At 51.1% G+C, this 15330-nt stretch overlaps 1 protein-coding gene across 1 annotated transcript in view; it reads left to right on the plus strand.

Moving 5' to 3' along the window:
- ERN1 (endoplasmic reticulum to nucleus signaling 1) overlaps positions 1-6465 on the plus strand; it is a 76166-nt gene extending 69701 nt beyond the window's left edge. The window contains exons 20-22 of the mRNA XM_045813941.2: positions 695-818; positions 1257-1324; positions 1870-6465. Of these exons, the coding sequence (XP_045669897.2) occupies positions 695-818; positions 1257-1324; positions 1870-2082 (405 nt within the window). The 3' untranslated portion in view covers positions 2083-6465. The remainder of the gene's footprint in view (positions 1-694; positions 819-1256; positions 1325-1869) is intronic.
- The last annotated feature ends 8865 nt before the right edge of the window (positions 6466-15330 follow it).

Consider the following 15330-nt stretch of genomic DNA (forward strand, 5'->3'; position numbering starts at 1 on the left):
CAGGGCTTTCCTCTAGTCACTGTAAGTTTGAGAGTCAGCCAGTCTGGCTTCATCTTCATTAAAGAAGGACAGGACTACGGCCAGTGAGTCTGTGCCGCATGATAATGTGTGGGGCTCATCGCTCCGTGTCCTCAGCTGCTGGAGCTCATGCTCGGGCTGTGGTCCTCAGACGCGGGGCAGGGCTCAAGGCCAAGGCAGGGCCTCTGGAGCCCACACTCTCGTCAGCAACTTTCTTCTTCTAAAAGAGAGCTTCATCTTTCTTTTCTAACTGTATGAGGAGTGCTGACCGGCTGTGGATCTGAGCATGTCCTGTTTCCCGGGGTAGACAGAAAAGCCCAAGATGTAAATCAAAATTGAGCTTTTGTTGCTATCGTTCATTGCTGGACGTTGACTGCGCCTACGGCTCCGTGTGGGACGGGGTACATGTGCACAGGGGTGAGACATGGGTGGGGATTAGGGTTCGTGGAGAGGTGTGACATCTCCCCCTGTCATGGAGATGGTCTGCGTGGGTCTCTCCCCAGTGAACCACAGACAGGGCTGCTCCCAGGGAGAGGGTGACGGATCAGGAGGGACAGAGGCACAACCTTGCTGCTGGTCACGTGGCAGCGACCATTCTGTGACTTGGTGTGTCGCTTCTCCAGCTTCCGGTTCTCCACATGCTGACCGTCATCTGCTGCCCTTGTCACCCTTACAGGATGTGAGTGACCGAATAGAGAAGGAGTCCCTGGACGGCCCGATAGTGAAGCAGCTGGAGCGAGGTGGGAGAGCTGTGGTGAAGATGGACTGGAGGGAGAACATCACCGTCCCCCTGCAGACAGGTGACCACGCCGAAGCCCCGACCGTAAATGTTGGCAGAAACATTTCAAGAGCAGCAGCCATTTCCAAGAAGTGAATGTGGAACTGGCAGCTCCAGGCTCTTTGGGCTCCAGATCCTCCTCGAGGGGTTGAGGCTTTCGTGGGTGTGTCCTCTGGGGTTCGTGACACTGATGTGGGGTTCATTTTTGTCTCTCCCAATGACAGTTTAGCAATGGTGCCATGCTCTTAATGGTTATTCGTGCTAGTAGGGCGACCCGGAGGTGGAATTCAGGCTAGCATTGCCCTCGGTCAAGCTCATTCTGGGGGATACACTCCTGTCAGCCACAAGCATGGCGTGGTTCTGTTGTGTTTCAGTCTGATAGCTTGGTCCCCAGGAGCCCCGGGAATTTTCTTCTTTCGAAATGGGTTTGTTACATTGCATTCCTTGTTTTTTTTCCTAGATCTGCGGAAATTCAGAACCTATAAAGGTGGCTCCGTCCGAGACCTCCTCCGAGCCATGAGAAACAAGGTAAGGGCCGTGAAGCCCCGGTGAGCCCAGTGACAGGGGTATGGCCACCTTCCTTCTTTCTGTTCTCTGTGGATCCTTCCATTCCTACTAGAATTCTGACCTCGCAAGGCCAACTTGTTCCCTTAGACGGATTTTCTCTTCCATGATGTTGAGGTGAGGAGCTCTGCTCTAGGAAGCAAGCTGTCTGATGCTGGTGTCATTTGTGGTCTCTGCTGATTTGTATGCGTCCTGTTCCTGCCTGAGACAGCTCGGTATAAACTCCCTTGATGGGGACCTTCCCACACAGGCCTGGCCAGTGGGCCGCTCCGTAGGGAAGCTCCTTCCTGCCTCCCCAGCCCTAGGCCTGACTCGGCTCTGAGGCGTCCTCCTGAATGAGGGGAAGCAGGCAAGGTAGGCAGGTGGACTGTTGAGTCCCTGAGCCTTTTCTTCTTGACAGAGAACCAACTAACGTTTCATCTTCCTTGACTAGCAAGAGGATCTTTTACCAGTGTTTCCTGGGCTTTCCAGCTGCTAACGTCCATGTCTGTGTGTCCGCCTGTTTGCAGAAGCACCACTACCGGGAGCTCCCCGCGGAGGTGCGGGAGACGCTGGGCTCCCTCCCCGACGACTTCGTGCGCTACTTCACGTCCCGCTTCCCCTACCTCCTGTCCCACACCTACCGGGCCATGGAGCCGTGCAGCCACGAGCGGCTCTTCCAGCCCTACTACTTCCACGAGCCCCCAGAGCCCCGGCCTCCAGTGACTCCAGACATCCTTTGAGCCAGGGTGGCCCTCCATTCTGGTGGCCCCAGCTGTGACTGAGGGCCTGGTCTCTACAAGTCCGAGCCTGACGCCTCCCGGCTTAGCAGGGAGACCAGGCTCCCAAACCAAGTGCCTTGAGCTGCCACTCTGCAGCCAGCGGGATGATGCCAACCCCAGGAAGTGGGAACCATGACCCCTTCTGACCTGTAGGGAGCTGGGAAGATGTTGGCCACGAAAGCTTTATAGTCGGGAGTCCTCTGCCAGGGAGGGCCCATCCCAGAGGCAGTGACAGAAGCATCCTCCGCCTTCTCCTGGACGCACTTGCTTCAGACCTACACTTTTTTTTTTTTAACTTCCTGTTTGATGTCAGCCTGTGGGCCTGTAAGGAAGAGAGAGGAGGGAATCCTGCGTTTTGCCTGCGTGCGGGACCAGCCAGGCTGAGAGGCACTAAGTGCAGCCTCTGCTCGAAGTGGGGCTCCAGAGGTGAGAGGTGTTGAGGAGGAGGAAGTCGTTCAGAGGGTGTCGTTCCTGGGGATCGGAGATGCCTCACTCATCACGAACGCGTCCCGAGTTTCCCGGGTCGCTATAACCAGTGTTCCTTGGGGGCAGCGAGAGTCTTGAGTGTGAGGCGCAGCACTGGGACAGGTCAGCACCGCACACTGGAAGACGAGGCCGTGTCCGCAGATCTCTTAGAAACGAAGAGGACGCTCTGTCCTGAGCCACAGTAGCCCAGTGCATTGGTGGCCTTTGGTGGATTTGGGAGATGTTTAGGAGCATTTGGGGCAAGACGTGAGAAGTTCCCCATCAAGAAGAGCGGGACCCAGGCAGGAACGGGCCTTTGGGACCAGAGGGGAGCACGCCAGATGGGACACTCACGGCCACCCTGGGGAGTCCTGGGCCAGCAAGTGGGCAATGAGGCTCCTCCGTCCCTGGAGCCAGCAGGGTGGGCCGGGGGGTCGGGGGTGGAGGCCAGGGTCACCATGTGCTTCGTGGGCAGGCTTTTGTGTTTCTCTTGGCAGATTTTTAATAACTATATTTTGATCATACTGTAGAAGGCTGCATTAGCATAAGTAAGCTGAACTTGAGGCTTACTTGTGAAGAAGATAATGCAGGATACGTAATACACTTTCTGTTTTGTGTGGTACCAAAGGTCTCCATCCCTCCAGAAAGAGCGTTCATGTTCAGAACATGCTGTGATGCTACGGAGTAAAACATTATAGCAAGGCTATATACATCCATTAAACAACTTCAATAGATAGTCCCTAAATTATGTCGATACCATCTTTTTTTGCTGAAATTAGTATAGTTTTTAACTTTAGTTTCAGTTAAAAATTCCTGTCTTTTCTCTACCGAGAGCCTTAGCGGTTAAATGTGATCAGGGTACAGTGTAGAGATGTCCCCCGTGTCCTTTGTCCAGCTGGGGGAGTGGATCCCCGCACTTCATTCAGTGCTGGCGAGCTCGGAGATGCCACTCAGGAGTAAGGATGTTACTGACTGATCAAGAACTCCCTGTTTCTTCTTCTGTGAGATGCTTCCTGGTGGTGGACTTGACTGAGGGCCACTCATCAAAAGCTCTCCTTCTGTCTTCATAGAATTCATTTCCTTTCCTTCCATAACGTCTGGAGTCACTTTTTTTCTTAAATTCACATTATCCTATGTCTACATCATCCTCCATCTTCATTGGTTACCTCATCTAGACCTTGGGACCCTGGCGTTTTTGGCTGGCATCTTGGAGTCTTCTGCCACACCCTCCGCTTTTCAGGAACATGGCCAGATGCCTGTCCTCTCCCCTTTCTGCTGCATCCACGCCAGTGTCTCTAAGGCTCTGCGGTCACTTTGCTGCCGGGCTTGAGTGGTGATGTCCCCCTTCCCCCGGGCAATCAGATAGAGAACGTGCACCAGTGATGGGCAGGCTGTCAGATCTCTGCGCTACTTCCGTCTTGTGGCCGAACAGTGTCCTTGGGGGAGTAGCCAGGTCACTTCTGGCCACCAAGCATTTGTGTCCTCTCTCTGTACAGGCTCAGCTTGTCTCCAGGAAAACTGTTTTTTAAATGCCTTTTCTGCTTCTCGTCTTTGTTTCTAACCACCCACCTTCTCAAACTCACGTATTCGATGTATTTGATAGTGAGTACTCACGGTGTAAGCCAGGCCGGATCCCGGGGGCTGGGGACGCAGAGGTGAACCAGATATAGGCAAAACCTCTGCTTTCGTGAGCGCGTAGAGGGAGAGACACGAAAAACAGTAAAGATCAGTGCTCCGGGAAAAGCCGTCCTCCATCAGCCTTCTCGCCAACACTTTCAGGAACCTGGTCACTCCTCAGTCCCTCAGGTGGTTTGAAGAGGTCTCACGTGGACCCTTGTCATGAAAACGGCTCGGGCATCCTGCCCCATTGCGCTCTCGTCTCTAGAATCCTGGTTTCCTGTTGTGCTCTGCGGCCTGAGAAGGTGTCAGTCCTTTGCTAGAACAGAGCTCCGCAGCCTCGTGTATCCTGTCGTGGTGGAGCTGTTTGATCTGTAGCACGATTCCTGGAAGGCTGTTTAACTTTTTAGAAGTACACTACCTTCATTTTTATGACAGAATTTAGTCACATCTGTTGGGAATCCCAGGGCCGCTCTCATTAAATCCTGTGCTGAATCTGTCTTTGGCCCGCCTGCCAGAATTTCTCTTGTTGCTTCTTGAGTCTTTCTAACTGCAGTTCACCGAGAGCTCACATGTCACTAGGGCATCAGAGCACTTGCACTTTGGGGGATCATTGGTGTCCGTGGGAAGTCACTAAATCATCTGGTGGCAGATCTAAAACCCTGGGTGCAGAGGGGCTCCCCGCGCCCCCGTGCCATAGCCGTCCTAGGCTCTTTCCCGTGAGACCTCACTCTGACCCGTTACACGTATTGGAAGATCCACAGGTTAGTGGGCCAGCAAAGTATTTTCTTTCAACCAACTCTAGAAGAAAGGTCTTGATCAGAATCAACTTTTGGTAAGGTTTTGTGTGAATATTATTTGTTGGCCATTGCAGTTCTTTCTCACTGCAGTGAAAGATGTGTTGGCTGCTGATCTGACCTCTCGCAGATGTGGGGGGGCCTCTGGGTTGTAGGCCTTTCTCCTCTTGGTTGCTGTCTCTTCAGAAGTTGGACTTCGGCCGGGTTTGGGTTTCCTGAGTCTGCTCTCGTTCTCCCGCTCTGTGTATTGGGTCCGCAGCCTGGAGGTCCTTGTGGAAGGTAGGCTGGTTCTCTCCGCTGCCTCCTGGCCACGAGAGCTGGAAGAGAGAACACAGTGCACCTGTAAAGAGCCTCTTCACATTCTCTTTAGTGTTGTCTCTGCTCATTTAGTGTCTAAACTCCCTTTTCTTCATGCATCCCAGTGTCTTCTCCTTGCTGATTCCTTCACCATCCTGGAGCCGTCCTTGTAGCCGAGTCTGGCCTGGCATTGGCCTTTCCTGGAGGAAAGTCACTGGGTGTCCCACACAGATGAGCCAAAATTCCACCTTCCAAGGCTGGACCATAATCTTTTAAACCAAAGTGTCTCCTCATCCTGTACTTTGTTTTCTTGATGAAACCGTGATCTCCCCCATGAGTAACCCTGGTTCCAGTTTTTTGTATCTGCGCGTGAATCCTTCCTGTATTCATTGGACAACCACAAAGAACGCATCTGCAGTGAGCCTCGCCCTGAGGCAGCCTTAACCTCCACTTCCGGCCAAAGTCCCCATCCCACTCGCCTCAGCCTGTGCTCTGTGTGTTTGGCGGGTACAGTGTTCCTTTTCAGTATCCCAAAAGCTGTGACGGGGGCGTCCCCACTTACCTAGAAAGCATTACCAGTCAACCATGCGGCATTCTCAGATGCAAACCTTACATAGTGTTCTTTTTGCGATGACCTATTTATTTAACCTATTTATATTTATTTAATTTTTACTCTGACGTATATCCAGCTATACTTGCACTTGCTTTTAAAGCACATCAGATTTGTTTTGGACAACACCCCCCTGACCATTCTAAAACTGGAAAAGGACAAGTTATACTGTATCCTTCCGTGGGATGGACGCCTCACAGTAGTTTTATCATTGAAGGGTGAAAATTTTGGTCAGGGTAAAAATTTTCATTTTTGAGTGATTTTTTTTTTTTTAATTCTGTGCCATTGTGTCTTCTCTGTGGACAGTTGTTTAATGGGTATCTGTTAATTGTGTGATCGAATCCTCTCTGTGAACCTACAATCCTCTTTTTAGCTTTATATTTTATAAACTGCCAGATTGTACAATTTTTATGTGTATTTTTAAAGCTTGATGTGAGGGTAATTATCTAAGTTAAACAGCCTATTTTTGTACCTCCTGTACAGTTTTATAATTCTGCCGATGGATGATAGCGTCTTATGTGGCGCCAACCACAAATAAAGGTAGTTTTAGACCTGGAAGTCGGCTTTGTCTTCTTAAAGACTTGATCCCCACTCTCAGACAAGGGGTCGTTCCGGCCGTCTTCCTGCCTGTGGGGGTCTGGATGGTGAGGGTGAGCAGCTGACTAGGGGGTTGGAGGGATGCCGTTGCCCCCCAGTGTCCGCGGCACAGCCCAGGGGGCTGGAACGTCCTCCTTGGTGGGTGCGGGGAAAGGTTCTTTGAAACCCTTCAGGGAGTCCCCAAAAGTATTGGTTTGGGGTGAATTCCAGGAAGCTGGCCAGGTTGGGGCGAGAATGAGACTCCAGCAGAGTTTGAGGGGGTGTGCAGTGAGGAGGACCTGGGACCAAGAAGCGCAGGAAGGGGTTAAAACCACTTCTTTAAGTCGGCCAGCGCAGTGCTGGGAAAGCCCTGACCTGAGTGTGTCAGGGGCACAGAATCCATCTACCCACGCGCCAAGGAATGAGCCCGATGGCCAGTCTGGTTGGAATTTAGAATCCTGCCAGTGTGCTGCTTCCTTTCCATCTGGTGAAAAAGCAGAGGAGAGTCTCTTTCATGCCTCGTGGGACCGACCGCTCACCAAGCATGGGGACTGGCTCCTCCTGCTCTGCCCGCCACCGTCCCAGCCCTCTGGCTCGGCAAGGCCCCAGGAGCGTGCCTGAGAACTACAGACACACCTGCCATCTGAAGCTCTGGACCTGGGACGTGCCCAAACCCAAGGGAGCCTGAGGGGCTTCGGGATGCCACTGATGCCGCTGGCTGCCTCCTGCCACTCGACGGAGCAGCAGAACAGCTCTTGGAGTCCCCAGAGATCTGCAAAGCCAGAGCAGGGGCCGCATTTGGAAATGGCCTAGGCCACGGAGGGGGGCAGCTGGTGGCACCCTTAGCTGCCTCTGAGAACAGAGCAGAGTCCAGATGGGAGCCTGAGAAGGCTGGGCAAGTGAGCGAGGGCTGAGTCTCTGGAGGAATCCAGCGGAGGGGACAGGCCTCATCCTGAACAGATCAGGAAGAAATTCTTCCTTGGGTCAGAGGTTGCACTCGGGGCCCTTCCAAATAAGCATCTACGGCTGAGGCCTGCCCCTCGCCGCCATGAGTTCCTGGAAAAGGCTGCCTGGCTCGGTGTGAATCACAGGAAGCAGGGAGGGGGTGCACTGCGAAGGAGCTGTTGACGATTGGAGGGAGCTGGGGTGGTGGTCTCTGAGATTCTGTAGGGGGTGTCCACTTTTCCAGACACAGGTGTTCTAAGTTGTTATACAAGCCACAGTTGACTCATTTAGGACAAGTGTGCATCTCAGAATACTAGTTCCAAGGAATACTGCACTTAGGGAAAAAGGCTTGATGACCAAATAAACTTGGGAAATGATGGATTAAAGACAGATTTCCTATTGACCGCAACACCATTTGGAGGCTTTTCATATACCAACAGGAGGGGTGCCTGGCTGGCTCAGTTGGTGGAGCGTGTGACTCTTAATCTCAGGGTCATGAGTTCAAGCCCCACATTGGGTGTGGAGCCTACTTTAAAAAAAAAACCCAAAACCAGAAAACACTATATACTGACAGGATATCTTGAATTATTGCCTTTAATTTTTTTTTTTAAAGGATGTTTGGAGTGGCAGAGATAATAATGTTTTCATCAAGTCTTATTTTATTTTCCTCTTGCTGGATTCCTAGGAAGACAACATTCCCAGCCTCGCCTGAAGTTAGGTTGGAGCACATGACTAATTCTGGCCAGTGGGTGGGAGGGGAAGTAATCGGAGCCACTTCTGAGCCAAAGCATTGAAGAGCTGGGGCACAACCCTCCAGCTCTCTCTTCCTCTGACGTAGTGACGGGCCACTGTGGAGGCCACATGTGGGGATGACACAAAATGGAAGCCTGAATCATGCAGGCACCACACAGAAGGCAAGCTGTCCTGAAAAGTCACCTGACTCAGAACAGACTTCTCATCAGTTCAATCAATCAATCAACCAAACAACTAACCCACCCTTGTGTTAAGCCACTGAAATGTCTAATTACCGCAGCCCAGCTGAGCCTGTCTTGACTAACACTGCAGGTAGAAAGTATCCCGGAGAAAGGCTGCTATGCGTCACCTGAAAGGTGAAGGACCGTGCTGAGACATTGGTGACTTTAGCCAGGTAAAAAGTTCATGCTGGCAACAATCTGAGGGCGCAAAGGAGACGGCTCCTTTGCCTGCTACTCTGTCTTTCATCCACCCACCTCCCCTCATCATTGAATGTCCTGCTTGGCTTCTATGGTTACCTGTGGTCACCCGATGGTTTGGTGGTTAGTGGTACTCATGGTGAACCCTGATGAGAAGTGGCTGAACGCAGCAGGGGAAGTGGGAGGGGACAGGGCAATAGCATCCCCCCCCCACACACACACACACTGCCTTCCCTTGGCCCCACAGGACCTGCTGGGCTCATGGTGGTCTCTTCCAGGGCTTGGGACATCCAGTTGGTGGGGACCGGAGGAGGGTGAAGGTGGGAAAGAGAGTTCCTCTCGTTGGCACCCACTCTCCCCAGAACAATTTTAGGGGAGAGCAAAGTGGGGACTAAGGGGCAGAAGTTGGTTAATTTAATTAAGCCCCATGAAGCGTGGAGCTGAGGGTCTGACCTCCATTCTGGGCGGCTAAGAAACCCCCCTTCTTGCTCTTGTGCTGCAGAGGAAGGAGACAGAGATAAGGACAGTCAACCGCAGCTCTTACTTCTTTCCCTTACAACATGGAAGCCATGTTTTGTCACTCTGAGCGGCTGTGTGGCAGTCAGAGGGAGTGGGGGGCAGACAGAGAGTAGAGAACTTGTTGGTTGAAAAGGAAGCCCTCTTAGATAGGATTTGCTGTAACCAGGATGACAAAGCCCAGTGCCATTGTTTGTAGGTCTTAGAATTTTTAGGTAGGTCAGTGGTTTTCGAACTTTGATCATATCAGCATCGTGGTGTGGGAAACGGGAAACTGACACAGGCCCTGGTCCTATCCTGCTTCAACAAGCCCAGGTCTCTGCATTCTTTGATTTCCAGGTGATTTGGGTACAACCCAAAGTGTGAGAACCATCGATCTAGGCCATAGTGCTTAGTATAGAAAGGAAGGTCACAAGATAAATACCGTTAATGCTTCACTGTGACTCTCACCTATTAAAAATAAATGTACCAGTTTTTAAATCCAAACTGGACTGATATTGTATATACTCTTAAAAAATCTTGGTTTCCACAAGCCAGTCCCCAGGGCTGAGAAATAGCTGGTCATCCCATTCCTTGGGAGAGTGGGTGAGAGTAAGAGCTCATCATCTGGTTTCCTCAGCTACCGGCTCCCTGAAGGAACATGGTCAAGCCCTGAGTCAGAGACCCCCCAGCACCCACCCCCAGCCCCCAGTAGAGTGTGTTCCATGGAAACTTTGGGGAGGAATCTCGTTATTGCTTGTTCCCAAAGATATGTCTGCACGTGGGTCTTATTTCCTCGTGCTGGACACTGGCGAGTCGTTTCAACCCAACAGTTTTTGTCTTTCCGCCAGGGGAAATTGGCTTGTCTAACTTTTAAATCATTGTCTCCCCTCCATTTTCTCTGTTTTTATTTTCTGGCAACTTCAACAGTAGAATGTTAGAACTCTGGCTTTGATCCTCCGTGGCGTTTATGGTTTATTTCTTATATTACATTCATTGATTTTGTTCCTTCTGGAAAATGTCCTGGCTTTATTTTCCAAATTTGCCATGACACTTTTCTTAGTTTCAGCAATCATTTTTCATTTCCAAGGGCTCTTGACCCCTGTCCCTTTCTAATGGGGAAATTAGTATTTGAGGATACTAATTAGACTTTTTTTTAAAAGGTTGTCTTCAGTTCCCTAAGTTATCTCTGTATCCTTTTGGATAATTTTTGTTTATCTTGATCTCTGTTTTCCAAGTTGCAGATTTTCCTAAGTGTTGGTGATTCTTGATGGGTTACACATACTAAAAAATGAGGCAATAAAAAGCCTATTGAGGCCCTGTGTTGGTGAGTAGAGCTTGTCAGCTGGTAAGCCTTGTTTTTAAGTTATTATATGGGGAAGCTTTAAATGCTAGAGGGCAGAGGTCTTTGCTCTGGAGTCCTTAAATGTCTTTGGAGAAGAGTCTTCTGATTAACTACTACTATCTGTCCTTCTGCATCAGGGGTCAAAGGTTTTATGAACCAACTTCTAGTTCATTCCAGTTGTGACATGTCACTCCTAGCCTCCACCATACTTCCCCTGAATCTCCAAGGTGAAACCTCTCCCTGGTTCTGTTGGCCAGATCTGCCCCTCCTCAGCTCCATCTCATCTGTGGGTTACTGTAGGTGAGGCAACTGCCCGTGGCGAGGGCTGTAGCCTGCAGAGGAGACCTAGCCTGTTGGGGTTGGGGGTACTGAGTGGGCACAGCAAGTGCAAAGAAGGGACATTGAGGAGTGGATGGGAAAGTGGTTGACCTTGGGGTCCAGGCTGATGGAGGGAGATAGGAATGTGTCAGGAGAGATTCTCAAGATGAAGAATATGGAGGTGGAGCAGTATTGCCCTGTGACAAAGTAAGATTTGGCTGCAGGGGTGGGTAGTGGCATGAAGGTGAAGAAGACTCTTACAGCTTGAGGAAGTGAGCAGGTGTTGAGGTTCAGGTGTAACTGGGTCTTCCGGTAGATACTGGGATTGCCCGGGGTGGCAGCAAGAGTCAGGGGGCAGGGGAGGCAGAGGTAGAGAGAGCTGAAGTCCTCCAGGAATCCCAGGTTGGGCAATGGCCTTGAGATGGAGAGTTGGCATGGGCCTTAAGGGGGTACAGCACATGAGGGTGGGCTTGCTTCCAAAATGCTGAAGCCATGAGGAGCCAGCCAATGCCCACCGCCCACCCAGCTCAGAGGTACGGGAAGTCTCCACTCAGGAGGAATGGGGGAAAAGAGGCACCCTCAGAAGAGGGCCAGGCTCCTGCCAGGGCATGGAAATGGAGGATCTGTGAAGAGGTGAGGGGTGTGGGCAAATTTCTCTCCAGTGAAACAGGTTTCAGAGGGCAAACGGGAGGTTTGAGCTGAGAGAAGCACTAGCCTGACTCTGGGTGAAAGCTCAGGAGCCGGTGGGGGCCGAGCACTGTGTCCTTCAGACTGACAAGGTCCAGCGACTGTTCACACGGGGGGGGAGGGGGGTAACGTGCCTTCAGGTTGTGATCCGAACGACAGAAAGTTGCTCAGCAGCCAGAAGGGACATGGGGCCCCCCGGGAGGTTGTGGGGCCTTGACTTTATCAGCAGCTGAGGCCCTCTTCTACACCAGCAGAGGAACTGAGGCGGTTCTCCGTTGTTGCAACAGAACCTGACCGGCTGGGTGGTCTCCTTGTGGCTGGAGAGCCCGCACAGCTGTGAGGGGAACAGGGAAGCCAGATCCAAGCCCCAGCACCAGCCCCCTGAGGTCCTATCCCTGCCGCTGGGCCCGGACCCTGCAGCGGGTCCCATGTACAGAAAGAATATGCAAATCAGAACCATTGAAAAAACACAAACACCTGATAGTATCTAATTTTTAAAAAAATAATCTCTAATCATATTCAAATATCTCTTAATCTAACATTCAGGCCCCAAAAGAGAACAACCTCACAGTAAAACCAGAAAATAACCTCATACATGCTTGGATTTTGCCTTTGCTTTTCCAACAAGCCGAGGAGCTGCCTTTGGCGTGTTTCCTAAGGAAGCAGTTCGTTTCCCCATCTGGGTTCCTAGTCAAGCATCTCAGTTTATTCTCTCCCTTGCAGTAAAGGTGAAAGGAAGAAAAGGACAGCAGGTGCCTGCCCTGACATCCATGTTTTCCAGAGAAAAGTCAATCTTCCTTCTGTGAGAGACCCTCTCAGTTCGCCCTCTGTCAGCTCTTTGGCTGTTGGGTGGTTCTGGGTAAATTTGCTGCATCTATATAGATCAGGATCCCAGCCCATTTCCAGCTTCCTTGCGATTGCAAAGAAATGTGATCTACCCCTGCCACGCCATTGGGAGAACTTAATTGTGCTTTTCAGACCGAGCCGCAGGACCCTTGTCACTTCGGCCACTAGATGGCGCCCGTGTGCAGCCTCGTTTCCTCCTGGACCCCAGCATCCTGCGTTGTCCCCTGTTCTGAGTGCAGCCACTGCTCCTCCTCCCCACTCTGTGGGGCCGCTCCCTGTGAGAAGAGACTGGGATCCAAAAAGAAGGCCAAAGGACCTGGTTTTGTAAACAACTCAAGTCCTTCATGAGAGTAATGCATATTCACAAGCTCTTCTCACTCGAGGATTTAACATGTAACATACTATGGATGATCTTGGGATCTGACTGCGGGTCCACACAGCAGTCAAGACAGGTACTAGGCTGTCCTTGAGCTCAACCTACAAGGACACAGATAGGTGCCTGTCCAGGCACCAGTTGTAACAACTACCATAAACTCGGTCAGGTGATTATCACGCACCAGGCTCCGAGTTACTGCTTTACAAATCATCACGTTTATTCCACCCAGAAGCCCTTCGAGGGGGCTCTAAGGTGGGCGAGAGGACCTTAGAGCTTAGATGTGGGATCCCAATTGCCTGGAATAATCTTCATGTGGCCTCTCGTTGCCGCTACATGCCAGGTCATAAGCCACCCACCAACTACTCAACTCAATATCCATACAGAGTAAGCCCAGCAGAAATGTTGGCTGTCAGTATTTTCTGCATGTGACAGATAGGCAAATTGAAGCCCAAAGAAGTTAGGCAACCTGCCCAAGGTCACAGAGCCAGCAAGGAGCTGTGCAGAGAATCCACCAGAGTGACCCCACCGTCTCTCCATCCTTTGGCCTGTAGGCTGGTGAGTCTATGAAGCACTAGCCTTCCAAGGACCTGGTCAGCATTTCTACTCTGAATCTCTGTTTCTACTTGTTGTTGTGATTCCCTTGACTTTATTTAAACGGAGAGCATTTTCTCAGTCTTGCTAAAACTGTGTGGTCTCGGGACCAGAAGCATCCGCATCACCTGGGAACTTCTAGGAATACAAATTCTCGGGCCTCATGCCAGACCGGCTGAGTGAACAACGCTGGGGATAGGGCTCTCCGTGCTGATGCATGCTAAAATTTGAGGGCACTTGCTCGTGTCTCATAAAACCAAGTCCCTAAGTTTAACAACAAGCATTTCCCGAGCTCGCTCTTAGAGGCTGAGAAGAGGGCACCAGAAACCCAGCAGCGAAGGGAAGGAAATAGACACGAAATGGGATCTGCCCCAGAAGCTACAAAATGGTGGGGGGCAGAAACAGAAGTTGGGGGTCGCAGGTCAGAGATGGACCCAAATGAGGCATCAGGACCGTCTGCACAGCCTTTAACGCAGGCGCACAGGGTTATAATCAGACAGTTGTGAGGTGGGCCCAGCATCTCTACTGCTAAAAGCTGCCCTAGCTGAGATGGCTTTGGGGGGCTTCACAGCCAGGCTTCCGTCAAGTTTGGCATCCAGACGGAGTGTGATGCTGTTCACAGTACAAAAGGCGTCACCCACCCTTCTGAAGAGGGACCGCCTTGGCCTTTCCCTTCCTCAGCTCACGCTTGGGGATTTGCAGAGCACTTTGCTGCCTCTTCACCCTCTGTGCTCTGTGCCCCCAATTGACCCCTGCCTTCCCCATAGCACCAAAGGGGACCATGCCTTCATGCATCTGCTCCTGCGTACTTCTGGACTTCTCACCCACGTTTCTGCTTTTCCACCCCGTGTGCTGGTGCTCAGCACTGTGCACCTTGGAATGACCCAGAGAGCTTAAAAAACATAATATATCCATACACAAGATGCAGCTGTTACAATATGCAATGCTTGAGACATACCAAAAGTAATTTATCTGAAATTCCAGTATCACCATATTTTAGGAGAATCAGAAACAGTGCTGGGGACCAGGTCTAGACCCCGCTGGACAGGGGACGGTTGATGAGAGCCACTGTAAATGCCGGAGCTCAAGCCTACTTCCTGAGCCCCTTCTCTCATTGCACCCCTTCTGAAAGCAAGCTTGGGTCCCCAAGGTCACACTCAGCCAGGAGGGAGGTCCTGCCGGCTTCCCTCCCAGCACTAGATTATTCCAGTCCTGGTTCTGATTAGTGATTCTGGGGCCTGATGCCTTGTGAGCCAGGAGGGGCCCTGTGGGGGCTCCTGCCACAGATCCCACATATCTTGCTCAGACAACCCATGCATTCCCCTCTTTCCTCCCCTGGTCTGAGGAGTGCCCAAATGCGGGAAGATGCTGTCTCTGACAAAACAGCAAGTCTGAATTAGGAAGGACCCTTATGTGAGGCTCAGTAATCTACAGTGAACTGCTTACACGCTTGTATTTTCCTCAGTTCAATGCAATGTTGTTTTCACCAACTGAGAAGTCAAAAAGCAATCACCAGAATGCTGTATTACTTCCTAATAATACATAATACATGCTTGAGCCAAAATGCATGTGGAGATGTCTTCAAACATTGATGCCTTTTCACCCACCCTCTTGTTGTGAAAACCCAGGACCAAATTAAGCCACTGGTGCCAGAGCCAATCCAAGCATGTGCAATTTTATTCTGGAACTTTCCTTGGTTGACTGATCAGTTTCTCCGGCATGATTCATGGTTCCTTACTCCAGACTCTGGTTGCACAGGGCAGAAACCAGCTGACACTGGCTTAAGCAAAACTGGCGAAAGGATAGGCTCATGGAAACCAACCTTCAGGGACAGGCCTCAGGAATGGCTGGAACCAGGGGCTGGAACACCATCAGAACGTTTTCACCTCTTCCCTGTGCATTTTGACCTCCTCACCTTCTACAGATTCCCCCCTTTCCTGTGAATGAGGGGATAGCCTCAGGTAGCACCTGTCCTCTGAACTCTGCAACCAGGCAGGAAAAGGCTCTTTCCCCAACTGGTTAAACACCACCACCACCAAAATCCCTCAAGGTAAGACCTGAAGGTGGGGTAC

The sequence above is a fragment of the Ursus americanus genome, chromosome 23 (assembly GCF_024610735.1).
Source record: "Ursus americanus isolate L20-20 chromosome 23, mUrsAme1.1.p, whole genome shotgun sequence".
Classification (NCBI taxonomy): Eukaryota; Metazoa; Chordata; class Mammalia; order Carnivora; family Ursidae; genus Ursus; species Ursus americanus.